Below are 20,811 nucleotides of genomic sequence, written 5' to 3' on the forward strand. Positions count from 1 at the left end.
AAGCTTAAAATATCTAGTGCTTTTGTGTCTTGAAGATATTTTCAGAGATGCTCGTTCTTTAACGTCTCTTTGACTTCAAGTATAGAATGGGTAAGTTATTACTGTAGGCTCTTTCAGACACACATGCAATTTGCTTTTGAGATGGTCAAACGAGATGCAAGCTGACTAAAGCACATGCATTGCAGTCTAACTTCACCTTTTTTTTTTTTAATTCACAGGGACTTGTGCTATTTTGCTTAAACTTTTGAATGCAAGAGATTTCATCACATACTTTCCACTGCTTAAATAGGTACACATACAAGTACCACAAGATTGATTTTTCTGTCATCTGAATGTGTTGTTTTCTCACAACATTATTAAGAGATTCAGTAAACTAAAATAATTTAATAAAAATCAAGCAGCAAGGAAAGTATCTTAGCTGACTCTGGCTAACAGATAACATTCCCTGATAAAACCAACTCCAGGGCACAGCAGTTACACATTTTCAATGAAGTGCGTGCTTCCTTTTCAAATTTACAGATGGTAAGTACACCCAATCAAAATATTTAGAGAGATAAGTAATTTGCTGCCTTGCTCCTCCTCCTTTCATCTCATGATTCCTATGTTAATTATTAAAAGCCATGAAGTTACAAAAAAAGAGCCCCTGTTCAAGCAAAAATATTTGGTTTTAAAAGCGCTGTTGGAACTTCACAGTACACAGCACTTTCCAACTGAAGGTAATTCTGCGTAGACCAATACGTGCAGCTCACAATACCTGACACACAAAAGCACAAGTCTACCTTGTTGGTCAATAAGTCAGCGGTTTTAGTTGATGAGCTTTGATCTTCCCTGTAGGAATCTTCTTTTGTACTTCATCTTTAATGTAGGGCTCTACCTACCCAGCAATCAATGCTTTAAACACTTCTTTTGCCTTTAAGGGAAAAATAACAGAGAACACACACAGCTGAAAACTGTATGTCACTTACTGATTTAAGGGCTCCCAATACCCTGCAAGTGCCAATTCTTTAAAATTCATTGCAGAAAATATTTAAAGATGCCTTTGGTAGAAAACTTACATCAGGATAAAGAATCATCCGGTCACAGTACTTTTCTGCAGCGACCAATGTTCTACCAAGAAAGTCTTGGTCCAGATTGCACATACAGATAACATAGTTACTACAAAGCCTACCAGTGGACAAACAAAATGTTGAAACTTAGGAGAGCGCTAGTAGGAGCACATTTACAAGATACTAGTCTTAAAGACTTGAGACTTCTCAGCAACAGGTGTTGCTCAACAGACACTTGAGTCACTCAACAGGGAAACTAAAGCTACCTGTAGCATTTAAGTCTGGATAGGAAGAGGCTGCCATAACACCACTGTGATCTTCCACTATGCTATTCTCTCTAGCTAGCACAACATCTGGTGACTTTCTCAGCTCTAGTAGATTCTCCATTGCAAATTCACTAATTCTCAAAATCTGATCTTAAGCCAAAAAGATGGGAAGATAGACAAATTAAAAGGTTAGGGAAAATGTACTGAGTTCCTAAAGTAAAGTTAGCCTTGTTTTCACGCTTAAATAAATCTTTTCCTATCTGCTGCTCAAACAACAGTCTCAAATCAGGCACACGGTTTAAGTGGCATTCGCCAGTTCAACCTTTTCTGTGAAACAGATGTTCAATATTTTGTTAATCCAGTACATAGAATTCACAGCCTAACTGGGAGGTTCCATCCCTCAAAAATGAAATTGCTCAGAGCATCAGTGCTTGTTGAAACTTACAGCAGTAGACAAAAAGCCTTACTTCAAGTTCTTTTTTAAGTCGCTCCTCTCGTTCAGCGCTGTATGCAAGCTCATTGGCCTGGCGCCTCAACAGCTCAGTACAGCCATTGTGTTCCACCTCCACATCTTTCATTTTCTCGCGTATATTTTGCAGTGCATTAGTCTGCTCCTAGAAAAAAATAAAGCATTAAAAGAGTATTAGAGTAAAGAGTTCAAAAGAGGAATACTTTGTGAATGGAGACTGCACTAGAACAGGTTATTAAAATCTAACACCTTGGCACATGTCAACAGAACCATTTACCCAACAGCAGACATGTTCTTTATTCACCACAAGGTAAAAGGTGTTGGTTCAAAAACCGCTATGAACATGACCTTCTGCGGTAATACTAAAATCAGAGCCAATTCCCCACAGGAAATTTGACTCTCTAAAACAAGGTTGCTCTTCCAATCTCTTCTCTTTCCCAGCTCAATGACAATGATAGGAGGGAAACAGTTAAGTGCATTTTATGAAATGATACATAGGAGCAGAAGTTTTTATTTTGATGTGGTATTAATTGTTAGAACTTGAAATCAAATCAGACATTTTTAGAAATAGTTACTCCCATAGACTAAATCTTTATTTCTGCTATTCTGAGAAAGACTTTCTTCTGTCTAGAAACTGAATTACTTTAAAAAATTATCTACACAAACTATGAAGGCTGTTCCCCACTTCAATTTCTACATTCACAAGCTGAACCAAGCTACAGGCTGGGATAATTACTAACACCGCTGGACTCAGCAGCTCTGTGGAGTCACTGCTACAAAATCCACATTCACACCACACCAGGCTCAGGGAAAGTAGCCAAATAATGAACCCCCAGTAGTCTAGTGCATACTTAAGCTGGAGATCCCAGAAGTCTCAAAAAGAATAGCTTTGGTCTAGTGGACAGGAATAAGCTTTTCCGTAACTAGCACCAGAAACAAGCTGTAAATCCAGTGATTTAGTTGGATGACCTTTGGAGACCATATTTGTTAAAATGACTTTCTGTGCAAAACACAGAAAGATTACAGTAAGTCTCCTGTTCATTTACTCCTATTCAATATCATGGCAAGAGACATTTTGTGGACATGAACCAGGTGGTCTGCAAATTCTGCTATTACTCTTACATTACATAGTCTTGTTCCTAGAAAATACTAATCATATGGCATCTGCAGAGCTGGGGGGAGGAGGAGGAGGAGGAGAAAATGAATTATTCATTTAGAATGATTCTTCAGAAAATTGAAGTCTGACAGGACCATGTTTATACATGAAGATCAAAGAAATATGAGTCTTTTCCAAAGTTTGGAAAACGATTTTTAGAAGTTACTCCAGATTGAAGGTAGAAAACTTTGGCCACTCAAACATGGTAATAAGGGAATCACAACTCTTCTACAGTGCTAACTGTTATCAATTAGTAACTGAAAAAATTAAGTTTATTTCCTCTCTTGTTTCATGCACAGGCACTATGGCACGATTTTTTTGGCATGCTCTGAAAAGATAAGGAGTATGCATGTGAAACACGTGAAGAAAAAAATGGGAACCTCAGTAAATGAAAATATTTCAAAAATAGTATACCTGGATATGGACTAAGATTAGGGTAATCCTCTAACTCTGCCTGTAATTTCAAGCAATGCACAGGCTTCTTCCCATCAGCATGCTAAAAAAAAATTTTAACCATTTTTATAGAAATATACAACTACTCCCACTCTCTCTATAGTGGAAAGATACAGACATTTCTCTGGAAGATATACCTAAAGAGGTATTAACAAAAGTAAGCTGGGAAAAGCACACATGAAATAAGTACTACATAGTTTGCTGGAAAATACTGTATCAAGACTTAAAAATATTTTATACTGGAAATATAGTTAATGTTCATCAGACTAAAATTGACACAAATACATCAAGCTTATTATACAAGACACCATGAGTTGCAGGATTTCAGAATCTTAAAGGAGTCTTCAAACTTTTCAGACTTAGAATGAAACTGTGCAAATCTATCCCACCAGTCACCTTATAAATTTTCAAGAGAAACGTACTTCACCATGTAAAATAGAAAAAAAAAAATACAAAAAAAAAAAAAAAAAAAACCAAAACACAAAACAACACCCAGACATGTATACCTGGATGTCACATACACACTTGCTTTATGTATCTGCTTGAAAAACACGGCTATTTTTTTTTTTTAAAGCGTGTACAAAAAACAGGATTTCACAAGTAGTCTACGGAAAAACTGAGTGCTTCTGTGAAGGACTATTATCCGCTGACTAACCACAAGGTGATGCTATTGCACTTACTATTGAGCTCCAACAGCTTTTATTATGAAGCGGATGGAGTGCTAAGCACACCCAAGGGAGCACACCACAAGCCTGTTAGAAAGCAGAGATTACTTTCCTTCCATATCTTAGAGACGCGTTTCAGTAGGTTAAGCTGACTTCATTTCCATGCCTACCTCAGCATTTTCATAGCCAAGTTCAGAATTACAGTTCATGAAGTGCAACTTTTCCAACCAGGATTTAGATACATGCTTAGAATCTCATTTCTATACACATATTAAGACCAAAATTAAATCCACTTTATCTAGCTTTCATTTCTTAACTCAGAATAATTTAATAAAAGTATTTAAAACAGGCCTGAAAATATAAAATGCAAAAGACTGGAACACATTTGAAGTCATAATTTATAAACCCAGAACCTTCTGACATTTATCTGCCAAGTTTAAATCGATTAAGCTTTCAAGTAACAACTAAGGCAGCCGAGTCCATGTTTAACATTTATTTACATATTTTTTGTTTGCTGGAAAAGTCCATATTTAACATTCATGTATGTATTTTTAATTTGCTGGAATTTTATAACTAGGGTGATGGGCAGAGAAACAGCTATAAAAGCAAAGTGGGAAAATAGAACATTTTTGCTATTGAAAGCAGGTTAGGACTTGACACCTAGTAGTGAATTATGTTTACCTTAGGAACAGTTTTATAGCTTTAGTGCATTTACCAACTAAACACCTGCCTCTGCAGATCACCTTTACTTCCAAATATACATCCATTGACAGAGAACACAATGTCCCAAGCAATCCACAGCTCCTTTTGATCTGAGATCAAGCATCACTTGAGAGAGTATACCTCTCCAACACTGCTCTTTTTAGACTACTACACCCACTGAACGGGGGTATAGAACAGAAGACAAGTCCATTCCAAAGCATTCTCAACCTAATTCAGCCTACTGTAAGCCAGAATTCAGAGCCAAAGCTCCACGCTTAGCCTGCCTTACCTGGCAACTTAAAAAAGAAAACTATCGAAAAACAGATTTCTTCATAGCCTATATCTAATCCTACTGTTTTTAAGCATCAACTTTAAAAGACAACTGAATCATGTTTCTCTTGGTTTGAGAAGGACCTCAGGGGTGTCACCTGTCAATCAACTCACGTGTTTTTTTTCTGAATCCCTCTCTTTCCTTGGCTTTGTTTGTTTTTTGATTTTTTTTTTGTTTAACTATTACTGCAAAGTACTGTTTAACATATCCACAAAATTACAAGGGAGAGGAGGGAATTTTCTTTCTGTCCTTCATTCAGAGAAAGTCCAGTCAGTGGGATCCTTCTCCTCCATCAGGGCTCCTGGTCATTAAGATAAAAACAGAGCAGAACTCCTTTTGCAGCCCATGCACAGAAACACTACGTATCCACACACTCCTGATTTCTACTGCAGGTCTTATTACTGCACCTGTCTTTCCAGAGCTTGCGTTCAAGCAAACAGCTGAAGAGTCAGTACACAGGACTTCTGGAATACATGTAGTTAAGGGTGACCATGATTTTCATGTTCACAGGCCATTAGATGTCAAACTGGGGGCAGCAAGAGGGAAATGGAGTCAGAAGCTCAGTGTTGGGTGTCCCTGATTTTATTAACTCAGCTTCGCATGACAGTGCAAATGGGCCTCGCTACCACTGTGCAATGGTAGCTTGGTTTAGGCATTTACCATGACAATCAGCCACAACACATTCCATCAAAGTAAGAAAGACTGTGACACAGTATGTGTAACTTTACAAAGCTATATTCTTCAGACATATGCTGCAGTATTTAGCTATTTGGGGGATTTTTTCCCTAAACCAGAAAAACCCCAACCCGCAACAGACTTTGCACCAAAAAAAGTTCCAGCCATCATCTCATACAACTTCCCAACTATTAATACATCATACCTGCAAAACACTTTCTAGTTTGGTTCTTTCCTTAAGAAGCAACTCATATTCGCTGTTGCAAGTTCTGCGGATATCATCCTTCTCACTTGCAAGTCTTTGCTGTTGTTCTTTCCACTTCTGCTGAGCAATATGAAATGTTTTCTCAGCCTCTGACACTTTCTGCTGAAGTGTTTCATTCAATACTATTGTTTACAGAAAAACAGAAAGAAAGAAGACAAATAGCACTGTAAATCATGTTCAGAAAAAAATGTATGATTGTGTGTATTGGGATATCCTGTGGAACACTGGAACATTAACACTTCCAGCACTGGAGAGCGCCACCTTCACTACAGAGAAAGAATCAAATTTTGTGTTCCTATAGCAACCTTCACACAAGGACATAGGAACACTTTAGAGATTTTTGTAAATTAAAATAGGTAAAAACCTCCCCTTCCACATACTACTGTCACAACATACATGTTCCATTACCTATAAAAAGAGAAACAAGGAAGACTAGAAGATGAGAAGAAAAGAAACAGGACATGAACGCTGAAAAGGTTGAAAGCTTTGAAAAGATGAAAGAAAGAAACAGTATAATAAAAACTTCTGGAAAAAAGTTGTTGGAAATAGTGCAAACAAATGAACAGGAATGGACTTTTTCTTTTTTTTTTTTTTTTCCCCGAAATGGAAAAGGAAGAACTGCTGTATATAGTGGTAACCAGGATGTGGAGACAGCCACCATGATTACAATTCTGTACAAGGACAGCAGTGAAAGAGGGAACAACAGAATGTGAGGGGCAAAAGGAAATACAGTTGATAGGTTTAGCAGGTTAGTTTTAATTCAAACATGAGGCAGCAAGAGTTTTGTAAATCCTTATGAGTTTAGAAAAGAAAATGAATACGAGATGGGAAAGACAAGGGAGATCCATGAAAAAAAATACCCTATAACTAGAGAATTTAATTAAGTCACTGCTGCTCACTTGTCTTCCTGACTTGGAACTGACTTAGCCTTTGTTCCATATTTACTTTTTTGAAACTTACCTTGCAGTTCCACAAGTTTGTTTTTTGCATCACTTAACTCCTCTTCTGCAGCATATATTTTTAGACGAGCATCTTTTCTGGCAACTGCCAATTCATACTCCAGACTTTGTCGAACAGCCTCTCCTTTCTCAATTTCTGACCGTAATCTGACTATCTGGCTTTCATAGCTGGACAGCTAGAAAATAAATTTGGGTCAGAAAACTGGCAACAATGCTCCTTTGAAAAAAGGCAACATGTTACAGAATATTTTTAAGACATTTTGAATTGCATTTACAGCTGTCTTCTTACTTCACTTGAATTTGTACAGTCTTGCAAATGCACGTTTATGCAAATTTTAAGTACTTTTACTGTTTTTTTATGCAAACTGCTCCTCTTCCTAGATGAATTTCATGTACCTTAAACATATCCCTCCATTTTTCCAAACATACACTATTTTAAGAAAATAAAAGTCATAATTGTGTCATCTTCCTACACCTCAAAGGAAAAACTGCAGCAACAGAAACATTATATTCCACAGGCAATTTTCTGGTAACTTTCCTTAAATTTAACACTTAGAAAAAGTCATGTTGCAATGCTAGACTATCAAATATCTAGTAACTCACAAGTATGAACATAAAATTCAGTCCAATAATGTTCAGTAGTCAAACAGAATGCTATTAAATTTAACAAACAACAAACTAAGAATGGAGAATGCTTCAAAAAGTGATCTTGTCCAGATGAAGAAACATAGTCCAGTCATTGCTGCCAAAAACTGGGTCCAGAAAATGAAGTTCAAGCTACTTCATAACAAGAGGTGGAAAGTAAAATACTTATTTCTTCAAAACATCTACAATGTAGCCTCTTGACTTCAACAATATCACACGTAGGTGACTTCAGCACTTCCATTATCTGTAACTGTATACTAAATGCATACGATAAAAAAAAAAACCAACAAACAGTCTCTCAAGCAGTTTATCTACTTAAAATGCAACCTGACTTTGTGGTGCAAACCACACCAGCAAAATGGTGCAAAAGATCCTTGTACACCCTCAGCTTTCAAATTCTCAATGTAAGACATTGTTTGTTCAGTTTTTTTTTAAATCCAAATAATTCCAGGGATCCATTTTATAGAATCGCCTCACAGTTGATGGGGCAATGGGAAAATAAAGAATTAAGTGCAATTCATCGTGGGAGAAGCAGGAATCTCCTTAATTTGGGTACACACCCCAATAATAAATGGCTATGGAACAGCAAACTTGGTTTATTGGCTCGATTTAACCCAGAACAGAAGAATGAGCACCCACATCAACTGCCCCTAGCAAACTGCTAAGAGCAGAATTGTTACCTACAGTAGTAATAATACTTCTGCACCAGCACAGTTTAAACCAGGATATCACCTGCCAGATTGGCATTAGCAAGTGTGGGAAGCGTTCCTAGTAGCAACAAATCCAAAGCTGATTACAACTACTGCTGTACTCGGTGCCCACCTTTTCTTATGCATACTAGTGCGAAAACTGATATTCACACTAAAGCAAAGATTAAGTATTTTCTTACTACTACTATATTTCATAGAATCATAGAATGGTTTAGGTTGGAAAGGCCCTTGAAGATCATCAAGTTCCAACCCCCCTGCCATAGGCAGGGACACCTCCCACTAGACCAGGTTGCCCAAGGCCACGTCCAGCCCAGCCTTACACACCTCCAGGGATGGGGCCTCAACAACTTCTCTGGGCAACCTGTTCCAGTGCCTTACCACCCTCAGAGTGAAAAATTTCTTCCTAATGTTCAATCTGAACCTGCCCTCTTCCAGTTTAAAGCCATTCCCCCTCGTCCTATCACTACATGCCCTGATACTAGCTTGCTACAACAGCATCAGGGAAAAGCCTTGTAGTGCAGGTAAATTATCTGCCTATGAATGAAGTTCTCATTAACAAGTATGAAGTTATTGATGAACAACACATCACCACATTTGTACATTATACATTGTTACAGTTATTGAAAATTGCAAATTTGCACATAGCAATACAGCTAAAGGAAATCCCAGCTGGATCTGGTGTATACACACACAAAAACACTGTACTATATTTGAGTGGGAAATTTCTGCAGAATAAAAATGATACTCTAATACCTTGCAAAAATATAAATAAGAAGTAAATAAGATCTTTCTATGAGGCTAGATTCAAGCTGTGGCTTTTATTTATTCGTGTCACCAGGCAATTTTATCTAACAAACTACTGGTAGTGGCCATGACTCCTTTCCCTGCAGAAAATACGCACTCTGCTTGGTGCAACTTCAACTAGTGACAGTGACAGCAGAGGTGCTAAGAGTTCCTATGAACAGGTATGATAAGTCTGTAGAGTGCCACCTTCCTTGTTATTTATCAGTCAATGACTATGCTTTTGATACACCACAGAAGAGTATTATTTTAATAAAACAAAATTACACTTCTTCCAAAAGTAAACTAAAGCAAAAAAAAAGTCCTTACTTCTTGATTGTGTTTAATGGTTAAGTCTAATTTTTCTTTTTTAGCTTGACAGAGTTTCCTTCTCAGATCTTCAGCGGTATCCAACTCTGATTCATTGCTATTTCGTAGTAACTGTGACTCACACTTGGCATTATGTAAGCTGAAAAATACAAATGTTTTCAAAATACATGAGTATTCCCTTGAAGTTTTAACGCTTCCTTATTTCGGTGATCAGACTGTGAGCCCAAAGTTCTAAACATTCATTAAAGTAAAATTATGCCACACAGTTGTTACCATTTTATTGCTCTTTGAAAAAAAGGGGTTATACAGAATTGCTTATTGTGCAAGATATGAGAGATGTAGCAGCAGGAACTTAAAACAGATATCCACTTAGGATTTCTCAAAGTTGATTTAAGCATAACGTTTTTTACTATTCTTCATTTTTATTATTGATTCAATAAATTTTCAGGATGCTTAAAAAACTTCCAATCACTTAAATTAAAATGACTAGCAAGTTTTCGTTTGTCTCCTGTAGTAAGGCTCATTTTTTAACATTGATTACCATCCCAAAACCACCTCTGCCATGAAACAAATGCACATATGTGAAACAAAAATCTCTTTTCCACATTTTTTCATCAAAAATATATAAATTTAAGCTATACCCAAGCAATTAATCACAAACAAAACACAATTAAAAGTCTAGCCTTCTAAAATACCCAATGTCTTCATTGCCACTGCTATTTCCATTAAAATAAAACTCACTTGGCAGATAGCAGCATCAGCCCTTAAATACCACAAGCAATATTAAAATATCAAATCAAGCTATTATATGTAGAGTGAAAAATTAGTATAAAAACACCTATTCAATAAAAAAAAAAACAGTTTAATAATCTTATGTGCAATTATTGTAATGTCAAACTGGACAACTTTTAAATTAATTCAGGAGTTAAAACTCAGTTTTCACATTATTTTGTCAGTTTTCACATTATTTTCTATATTCATATATTTAGATATTTATATATTTTATATATTTATATATGTAAGAAAGGCTTCCATAATTAGTGGCTCCACACAAAAGCACAAGTTGTCAGGACCACTAAATATGAAATATACTGTAAGAAGAAACAGGATTAAATTAACCACAAAGTTGGTATAATTTCATACAGAACAGAAAATACTAAAATAGCTTATCTTTGTCTACATGGAAGTTTTAAGTATTAACTACAGAAATGACAGTCTGCTGGGACTAAGAATCATAGATTCATAAAATGGTTTCATTTGGAAAGGACGTTTAAAGGTCATCTAGTCCAACCCCTCTGCAATAAGCAGGGACACCTTCAACTAGATCAGTTTGCTCAGAGCCCTGTCCAGTAATGTTTCCAGGGATGGGGCATCTACCACCTCCCCGAGCAACCCGGGCCACTGTTTCACCACCTTCTTCCTGATATCAGACAAAATCTTCACTCTTCTAAATTAAAACCATTATCAATTGTCTTATCACAACGTTCCCTGCCAAAAAGTCTGTCGCCATCTTTCTTATAAACCCCCTTTAACAACTGAAGAACCACAAGAAGGTCTCTGCAGAGCCTTCTCTTCTCCAAGCTGAAAAACACCAAATCTCTTCACAGGAGTGAAGCTCCAGCCTTCTGATTGTTTTTGCGGCCCTGCTCTGGACTCACTCCAACAGGGCTGTGACCTTCTTATGTCGAGGCCTCCAGAGATAGACAAAGTATGCCACCTGGGGTCTCTCCACAGCCGAGTAGAAAGGGAGAATCACCTGCATTGACCAGCTGGCCACGCTTCTTTTCATGCAGCCCAGCATATGGTTGGCTTTCTGGGCTCTGAGCGCACATTCTCTGTTCATGTCCAGCTTTTCATCCACCGGTAACCCCCAAGTCCTTCTGGCCAGGGCTGCTCTCTATCCCTTCATCCACCAGCCTGTAGAGATACCAGGAGTTGCCCCAACCCAGCTGCAGGACCCTGCCCTTGGTCTTGTTGAAACTCATAAGGTTCACATGGGCCCAATTCTCAAGCTGGACCATGTCCCTCTGGATGGCATCCTGTCCCTCAGGTGTGTCAATTGCAACAACTCAGCTTGCTCTCAGCTGCAAAGCTGCTGAGGATGCACTCGATCCCACTGCCCATGTCACTGATGAAGAGGCTGAACACTTCTGGTCCCTGTATGGACCCGTGAGGGACACCGTTTTTCTCCGATCTCCATCTGGACATTGACCCGTTCACCACGACCCCTCTGCATGCGACCATCCAGACAATTCCTCATCCACCAAACAGGCTACCCACCCATCAAATCCATATTCTGCAACTCAGACAGAAGGATGGTGCAGAGGATCATGTTAAAGGCCTCACAGAAGTCCAGATAGACAAAATCCATTGCTCTTCCCTTGTCCACTGATGTAGTCACTCCATCATAGAAGGCCACTAGGTTCATCAGGCAGGACTGGCCCTCGGCGAAGCCATGTGGGCTATCTCAAATCACTTCCCTGTCCTCCACGGGCCTTACAATAGCTTCTAGGAGGATCTCTTCCATGATCTTCCCAGGCACAGCGGTGAGGGCCGACGGGTCGGTAGTCCCATGGTCCTCCTTTCTACCCTTTTTAAAAATGGGTGCAATGTTTCCCTTTTTCCAGTCATCGGGGACTTCACCGGGGCTGCCATGACTTTCCAAATATCACGGAGACTAGCTTGGCAACTACATCATCCAGTTGCCTCAGGATTCTGCAATACATCTCATCAGGCCCCACAGGCTTCTGTATGTTCAGGTTCCTCAGGTGGTCTCAATCCTGATCTCCTCTTACAGTGGGAGGGACTTTGCCCCCTCAGTCCCTGCCTTGGCGTCCATCTGCTCAAGAGGTATGGGAAGAGAGGGTGCCAACTGAAGACTGGGCCAAAGAAGTTGTTGAGTACCTCACCCTTCTCCTCGCCCTTTATTACCAGTTTGCCAGTTGCGTTCACAGGGGCAATACGCTTTCTCTGACCTTCCTTTTCTGGCTGACAGAGGCCCTACTTATTATTCTTTGCATCCCTTGTCAACTTCAGCTCCAGCCGCGCCTTGACCTTCCTGACCGCATCCCTACACAACTGCATAGCATCCCTATAGTCCTCCTGGGATACCTGTCCCTGCTCCCACTGCCCGTGCATTTCCTTCTTTAGTTTCACCCGCAGGTCTTGACTCAGCCATGCTGGTCTCTTGCCTTCCTCTCCTGATTTCATGCACCTAGGGAATCAAGGGCTCATGTGCTCTATGGAACGCGTCCTTTGAGATCTGCCAGCTCTGTTCTGCTCCCTTGTCCCTGAGGACAGTTTCCCAGGGGGTCCTATTGACTACCTCCTTGAAGAGCTGGAAGTTTGCTTTCCTAAAATTCAGGGTCCTGACTTCACTCTTCTCCTGACCCATACCCCTCAGGACTGAGAACTCCACCGGTGCTTGACCACTGCAGCCCAGCCTGCCTCCAATCTTGACGTCACCGATGAGCACACTTGCACTGGTGACCAACAGGTTCAGTATCTCATCCCCTCTGGTAGGGCTGTCTATTATCCATCTTAAGAAGTTATCCTCAATGCATTTTGTGAGTCTCCTGGATTGCCTACAGCTCGCTGTGCTACTTTTCCAGCAGATGTTGGGGTGGTTGGAGTCCCCCATGAGGACAAGAGCCTGTGAGTGCAATGCCTCCTCTAGCTGGAGCAAGAAGGCTTTGTCAATAGGCTCCCTTGATTGGGCAGGCCTCTAGTAGACACCAACCACAAGGGTCCCTTTGTTGCCTCAGTCTCTAATTCTTACCCATAGGCTTTCAGCCTGCTCGTGGCTATTCTTCAGAGACAGCTCTTCACACTCTTTCCATTTCTTGATGTAGACAGCAACCTCTCTGCCCCTCCTTGCTCGCCCATCTGAGAAGCCTGTAGTCATTGGTAGCCGCGCTCTAGTCAGGGATTCATCCCACCAGGTTTCAGTAATGGCAACCAGATCATAAACTTATTTTTTTTCTAAATAAAGAATGACCACTTTACCCCTAGGTTTGTGCACAGGCACCATTAACATTTTCCATGACTTAGAACTCTCCCTTATGATACATGGTTTTCCCACATAAGCTGACTAGAAAAAAAAGACAGAAATGTCATCAACAAGGGGACCAGTAATTTAGATTAAGTGCTGTGTTTAAAGGCATTAGTAAAAACAAAGGATGAAATTTCATTTTTTTAGCTACAGCCTATAAATATTTTACAAGTTATTAAATACTAAGTCTATTTCCATTTAAAAACAAAATAGACTTCATCCATGAGATCAGACTAATTGTATGCCATCGGTAATTGTTCCACAGGGTGCAATGTACTTAACACATTTTATATATTTAATAAATGTAGGAGATAAGGATCATTAAAACCTGCATGTACTGCAAGAAAACCACAGGCACATTATTAGCTTTCAGTGTTTACTATGGGAGCCATACCCAAAGGAACCAACGTGACTCAAAGGGCAAAATATCAGCACCAAGGCAAGTAAAATCTCATATTTTTATTTTACGCAACTCTTTGCTACTGCAATAAGTAGATATGGAAAACAGGAAATAAGAAGGATCTGAACAGCTGGAGCATCTGTAAAGAGTATAAAAGCTTGTTTGTTGACATCATATAAGAAGTTTGGGAGACCTTTTCCATGGCTGGGGAAAAGAGAGATGAAAGAAAGGCAAGTCATCTTATTTGGACATGATGCAAGACGCATCAATCTCAACTAAAGATAGCTAAAGGCCAGACAGCACCAAAGCTAGCAAAGCAGATGTTAGGGAGAAAAGCAGAATCCAAATTGAAAACCAGGGATCACTAGGGCAAAGAAATAAGGCTTTTGGAAAGGGTAGCCATTTTGTGAGTTTGTGGGCAGCCCGGAGGTCATTTTTCCTCTTTAAACCTGGTGATATTTAACACTTCTTGCATGGAGAGCACACTGAATGCAAGCAAGGGAATGAGTACTTTTTGTAAATTAAATAAAAAAAAAAAAACCACCTTTAAATCTTTAAGTAAATGACATCAGTTTGTATGGCAATCAGCTTTCAAGAAAACTGTTCCTTCCAACTCCTCTATTAATTATCCAGGAAAAAAAAGAGCACAATAGAGATATCTACACAATAAAACTTAGTCGGAGGAAAATTTAACTATGTGATTAACTGTTCTGCTTAACAGGACCCATGAGAGGGAAAAAAAAAAAAAAAAAAAAAAAAAAAAAAAGAGAGAAACAAGTTACAAAACATCTCCAGTAATTAGGGACATTATAGAAATGAAAAATGTGCATAAAAGCATTAAGACATAACAGGACAACAGTAACTACTGGAAAAAAAAAAAAAGTATTGAACACCTTTTTAAAATAGAATTTTCTGCACAGCTTCTAAACTCACAATGCCATGGCTGAAAAAATAAAAATATAAACCAGAAAACCCTATTTTTGTTCTTAGTATAGAATCAAATTGAATCAGCTACTTTAAAAAAAAACAAACACAGAGGGAATATTACTATGTTAACCACTTCATTATTCTATTTGTCTACTTAAACATTTTCAAATAAAATTGAGATTGGCCTTAAGAATTCTTATTTCTGTGACATTTTATTTAATCATCACAGCGTTGCCAGCACATGCGGTACTTTATGAAAGCTTCATAATACCTACTGTAGGAGGTTCTTCCTTCCACATTCATATTACAAGTAGAAGTGCTACAAGCATAAGGCCCTCGGAAGCTTAAATCAAAGACAAAACCACACAAAATCCCTGGAAAGTTTCACAGCATGTATGTTTTGCAGTCTAACAAGAATTCAGAGAATGTTTCGTACTTCCATTTTCATATATTAGTAGTTCATCGATCATTGGTTTTGAACTAAAATAAGCATTTTACCAACTACAGCTTTTATCTAAGCAGCACTATAAGATTCTTCAATAAACATATAAGCAGGCAAAACAGCTTTTGAGTTCTACATTGCAGAATGTCTTTTTGTAACTCAAAAATTTTAAATTCACATTCACTTCACAAGCCAGCTAGTTACAGTGAACATAGAATATTGCAGAAAAACAGTTTTTCACTAGCTTTTCTTCCACATCTAGCAGAAAATGTTGAGTAATTTTGTAATAGAGAAAAATTCTCTTTCATTTATTACCTAGCAGTGGAATTTTGCAGAACTTCCCCAGCTGAAGGAGTAGCCTGCAGTCTGATTCCCTGACAAAAGTTCACATTCATGGAATTTTGTTGTTCCTATATAATTGGCGGTTTTGTAAAATCGAACTTTAAATCGTGACAAATAGCTTTCACAGCTAAGATAAACAGAATGAATTAAATCTTACTTTAACTTTGCCAAAGTATAAAACACATATCAGGTTATAAAAAAAATATGAGCCATGTGCAAGACTTAAAGCCAACCTCTGCCACTTCAGCTAATGCAGAAAACCATTCTGTATCTCCAGGTCAGCGTTTCTTACTGCAGACAGAACCCCCCCTATCTCTAAGTCATGTCTCCTACGGTCATGTAAGAATTCTTGCACATCAGATGGCCAGTATGCATGCCTTCAAGTAAATCTTTTCATCTAATGACTACATTGACATGGCACAACTTGCGTGTATCACACCATATCTGGTTCTTCTTCAGTCCAAATTACCTAATTTCAGGGATCTAGAAAATAAATGACAAAACAACAAACCATATTACTGGACTTAAAAATACACGAATGGAGCTCACCATTTAGCTTCCTTGACAGCATAACTGACTGGAGAGGACAAATTCATGATGTTGAATATGCAGCTTTTTAAGTCTATAAACTCTGGCGAATAAACATCATCTTCAACTTTTACTTGACAAGCTTCAAAGATTACTCTTTTCCATGTCATAAAAACATTAAAAACCTGTAACAGAGACTTGCTTTAGTTTATTTGGCAACATAATAAAAGAACAGTTTGTTAACAATCATTAACAGTTACCAAACAGCATTACTATTATGTCATGTACACAATTACCACCAACAGTAATCTGACATAAGTTTTAATCAAAGAGAATTGTGCTGCTAGTCCTCTAAGATTTAATATTGTAGACCAAAAAAAAAAAAAAAAAGTACTTTGTAGAATATTCACTGCCAGGGTTTTCAGAATACAAAAAGCTGCGTTTGCGTAGATTGTTCCCATACATTCTCTATTTTCCTACAAGGATCAGAAACTCCATTTCTCTTCTAAATAATTCTAAGAGAAATGAATGCATGTCCTATGATTTTTTTAAGTACGACAATATCCAAGGCTTGCTGTCTAATAGCAGGCTTTAACATAACAAGTATTCTGTTTCAAAAACCTGGAATTTTCTATTTGAACATATTTTTATTGTATCAGATATATCAGCAATATTTAGGGGTACAAGGGAGGAATATTAAATTGAACTATACCTCAGCTCACCTTTAGAAGAAACTCACTAAATCAGTGTCACTGATAAAAAAAAAAAATCAATACAGATAATATATTTGTAACATAGACCTTAAAAAAGCCAAGATTTACTTCAAGCTGAACAGTAAACTCATTTATGTTCTTTCCATTAATTAAGGCAAGGTAACGCAAAAAATAAGCTCTATGCAACAGTCAAGATTAATAAGCCACAAAAGTTTGCTATTGAACTCTACAGCAGATGGACATTCATACTAAACTCCAAAACAAGAAACTACCCTGGACTCCATCTTTACCATCTCTGGCTTGCATGTTTGCCACATGTGCCATGTTTGCCACAATCTCCTTCTGTTGGAATGAACACAGAAGTACTTGGTATAATATACTAACTACAAACTCATTGTGTTCACTCTAATAGCTAATAATTGGCACTAGAAATGTGGAAAAGAAAAAATGCATTTCTGATCCAAACTATAATTTTAACATAACATGCAGCAAGAATAAAGCTATTATTTCTAATTTTTTTTGTTGTTGTTGTCACAGAAAAGCATGCCAACTGGTTCCTAGGGTTATCATACTGCTTTATATTCAAACACACAGTTATTCCAAAGTACCTTCAAAATCAAGCAGAGTAATATGGGAAGAAAAGTACAACGAAGGTTAACAGTTTGCTTCAGTTTATTAATAAAGAATATCTAGATGTATCATTTGTGATTTTTAAGATCTACCCATCAGAATTCATCTTGGTACATGTGTACATAAGCCCCAAAACACATAACTACCATACAGCTGTCACTTACACTCCTAGGGAAAGCAACACAGCTTTCTTTCCATCTCAATGGAGAAAACAGTTGAAGACTTTATTTTCAAAGTATAGACAAACCTGCGTTACAACCGCTAGGCACGTGTTAAGGCCCTTTAAATTATTAGTAACTTACAAACTAAAAACTCCAACTTTGCATGACAAAAGAACAATCCTGACAGAGCATTTGTTGTACTGTACTCAATGTATCAGAGTATGGGAAACTATACCTTTATCGTGTCCAATTGTCACACTAAGATGTAGCTCTGAACACTGAGAAACTAGTTTTTCATACCATCCTTTTAAGCGTCATTGCAACCTACACCAAAATGTCATACTGAACAGTAGAAAAAAAAACAGGTGTAACTAAAACACACTTTCTCAGAAATCTTGCTTCACCTCAAGAATAAACTCATTAAGTCTACTGAACAACAAAGAGCTGCAGTGAAAAAAAAAACAAACATTGATCTGAAAACATAATCAAAACGTACTCGTCACATCCACATCATTCTGCACTTTTAAAACTTCCTGATATTACTCTGAAGTCACCGGGGGCGGGGGAGGGGAGGGGGGGGGGGGAGGGAATCTAAAGCATGTTTTCTGGGAATGCTAATGATTTTGAATATGCAACCTTCCTCTGCTAAAATACGTATCAATAGCTAGTTGATTAGCACACAAATGGATACACTCCAAAAAGCACGCTATTTCACTTATGGAAAAAAGTATTCAAGTGGCATGGAAGGGCTCCTATGAGCCCCCTAACTAAACAACAGTACAGGCAGTGTTTATTTGAGGAGTTAATACATTTGATGGGTGATACCACAAAACTTGTGTTATATTCCCCTCATAAACCTCTGAGTACACTTAACTACCTTTAGCAAGGCCATTGATTTAGCCGGGATATAAGCAAAATGTCTTTACTCTGAGGGTGGTGAGGCTCTGAAACAGGTTGCCCAGAGAAGCTGTGGAAGCTCTGCCCCTGGAGATGTTCAAGGCCAGGCTGGATGGGGCTTTGAGCAACCTGGTCTGGTGGGAGGCGACCCTGCCCACGGCAGGGGGGGGGGGAACTAGGTGATCTTTAAAGGTCAAACCCAAACCGTTCCATGATTGAGACTACTCAGAATAAATCTAACCACGATCTTAAGATGTGCTACTTTAAAACATACAAAGTAAGACATAACGAACATATCTGCACAGGGACCTATAAAAGCTCACCAGCAGCTGTTTCAGCCGACAGAATCACTACTAGATGCTCGTTAGGGCAGACCAAGAATTTTACGCGAGCTGAAAGTCCAAGCAACAGCCCACCCCTTCACCGCCCTCACATCACAGATGTCACTTGTTTAAGCGCACGCTGCGCCCGAGGGCCGCCAGGCCGCGCCCGGCAGCGCGAGCTGAAGCGCGGGAAAGCGCCGGCAGCGGCCTCAGCCTCGGCCTCAGCCTCGGTCTCGGCGGCCCCTCAGGACACCGGGCCTCAGCAGCACCCCCGCGCAGCGCCGGGGAAGGGCGCACGGGGGGACCACCCGAAAACCGCCGCAACAAGCACGAAGCTCCGTCTGCCGGGCGGAACGGCCTAGCGGCCCTCCCTCCACCCAGGCGGGCTGCGCGCCGCGGCCAGAGGGATTAACGGCGGCGCGCCGCCGCCGGGGCACTCCGCAGCCGTGCGTGAGGCGTGTATCCCCCCCCGCCAAGACCCCGCCGCCGCCGCCGGCCCCGTCCCACCTCTCCGCGCCGTCGCTAGGGCCCGGAGGGAAGGACGCGGCCCCGCCCCGCCCCGCCTTCCCACAACGGCAACTTCCGGCTGCGGCGGAGCCGGCAGGGAGCACCGGCAACGCCGTCGCTGGGGGCTGGCGGGCGGCGGGCCGCGCATGCGCGGGGCGGGGCGGGGCGGTGCTGAAGTTTGGGGGGAGAGGGGGCGGAGGCCGTCCCGGGGTACTGAATCCCTCATATAGGAGGGAGTGTGTGTAGGAAATGGGAATAAGCAGTGAACGTGAAAGCCGGGATGTCCCCCAGTCCGGGGGGCGGGACGGGACGGGACACAGACATTCGTCACCCAGATTATCCCGAAAAACAGTTGATGATCAGGTCCGGCCCCAGCTGTAAACATCTACGATGTGAGACAGCGACCACACGAGACGCTGAATAACATGCACCCTACAATATACTAGAAAAGCGGACAAAGTATTCCTGGGGCTCATAGGCTGAAGGCAATTAAAATAATTTTAAGTTAAGGTGTTCGGTAACTACCATTGACATTATTATAAGCAGATACATGTTAAGATGTTCGTTACAAGTAATTTAAAAGGTAGTTTTTACACATATCCTTTTAATGTTCATAGATGACCTGAATTTCCGCAGGCCATGAGATATCTCGGTCCTCTTGCATAAGCCAGATTGTATAAAAGCTATCAGGAACCACATCTGGAAAAGCATCAGTAGAATAGTCTCTCAAAAGAACATTGGTCTGCACCTGAAGACAAAAAATGTATCACGATGTCCATGGATTACCAGGTTATCTAGGAAAATGTGTAATCCACAAATGACCAGGGAAATCTTAGAAAATATACAGTCCAAAAATGACCAGGCTGTTTGAGAGCACACAGTCCAGAAGATGAAAAAGTCACTTAGGAGATAAAAATATACTGATGGATGGTGCACAGAATGGGCACATGCGGGGAACACAGGAAAAAAAAAAATCTTCTGTGGGAAACTCAATTATCCTTGTCTATAGAGGGGATTACATAATTTCACTGTAATCAAAGCTGACCCCAAGTAATTGCGTAGGTGGAGACACATGAAGATGGGATATATAACGCTCTAGCGAGCTTACACAACTCCCCGAGTTGTGTAAGGTGCTGTGTTTCTTCAGGGCTGGAAACGCAGCACCCATCACTGGCAGGCTGCAGGTACTGTACCACTGCTTGTGTAAGCACTGTTTTCTTATCGCTGCAGGGAGCTGTGTCACAGTACCTGTTCTCAGGTTTTCTAGGTTGTATTCAGCCTGGGACACCCCCCCTCCCAGCTTTGGTGTGGCTGTTTAATCTGGATGCAGCGACCAGAAACAAGCAGAACAAAGTCTTAACCTTTTCTTAATTCAGAGCTTTGAATCTGAAGGTCTCAGATTTTATAACCTAAAAAAACCCAAAGAGAAATACTATTA

The 20,811-nt window shown here is 39.8% G+C and overlaps 1 protein-coding gene across 1 annotated transcript in view; it reads right to left on the reverse strand.

Moving 5' to 3' along the window:
* The window catches only part of CCDC171 (coiled-coil domain containing 171), a gene marked incomplete at its 5' end in the record, with an annotated part of 155,787 nt that extends 137,823 nt beyond the window's left edge, over positions 1-17,964 (reverse strand). The window contains 6 exon segments of the mRNA XM_082497984.1: positions 1,780-1,926; positions 5,969-6,150; positions 6,989-7,163; positions 9,453-9,591; positions 16,164-16,327; positions 17,947-17,964. Of these exon segments, the coding sequence (XP_082354110.1) occupies positions 1,780-1,926; positions 5,969-6,150; positions 6,989-7,163; positions 9,453-9,591; positions 16,164-16,327; positions 17,947-17,964 (825 nt within the window).
* Between the last annotated feature and the right edge of the window lie 2,847 nt (positions 17,965-20,811).

This window comes from Vanellus vanellus (assembly GCF_965231255.1).
Source record: "Vanellus vanellus genome assembly, chromosome: Z".
Lineage (NCBI taxonomy): Eukaryota > Metazoa > Chordata > Aves > Charadriiformes > Charadriidae > Vanellus > Vanellus vanellus.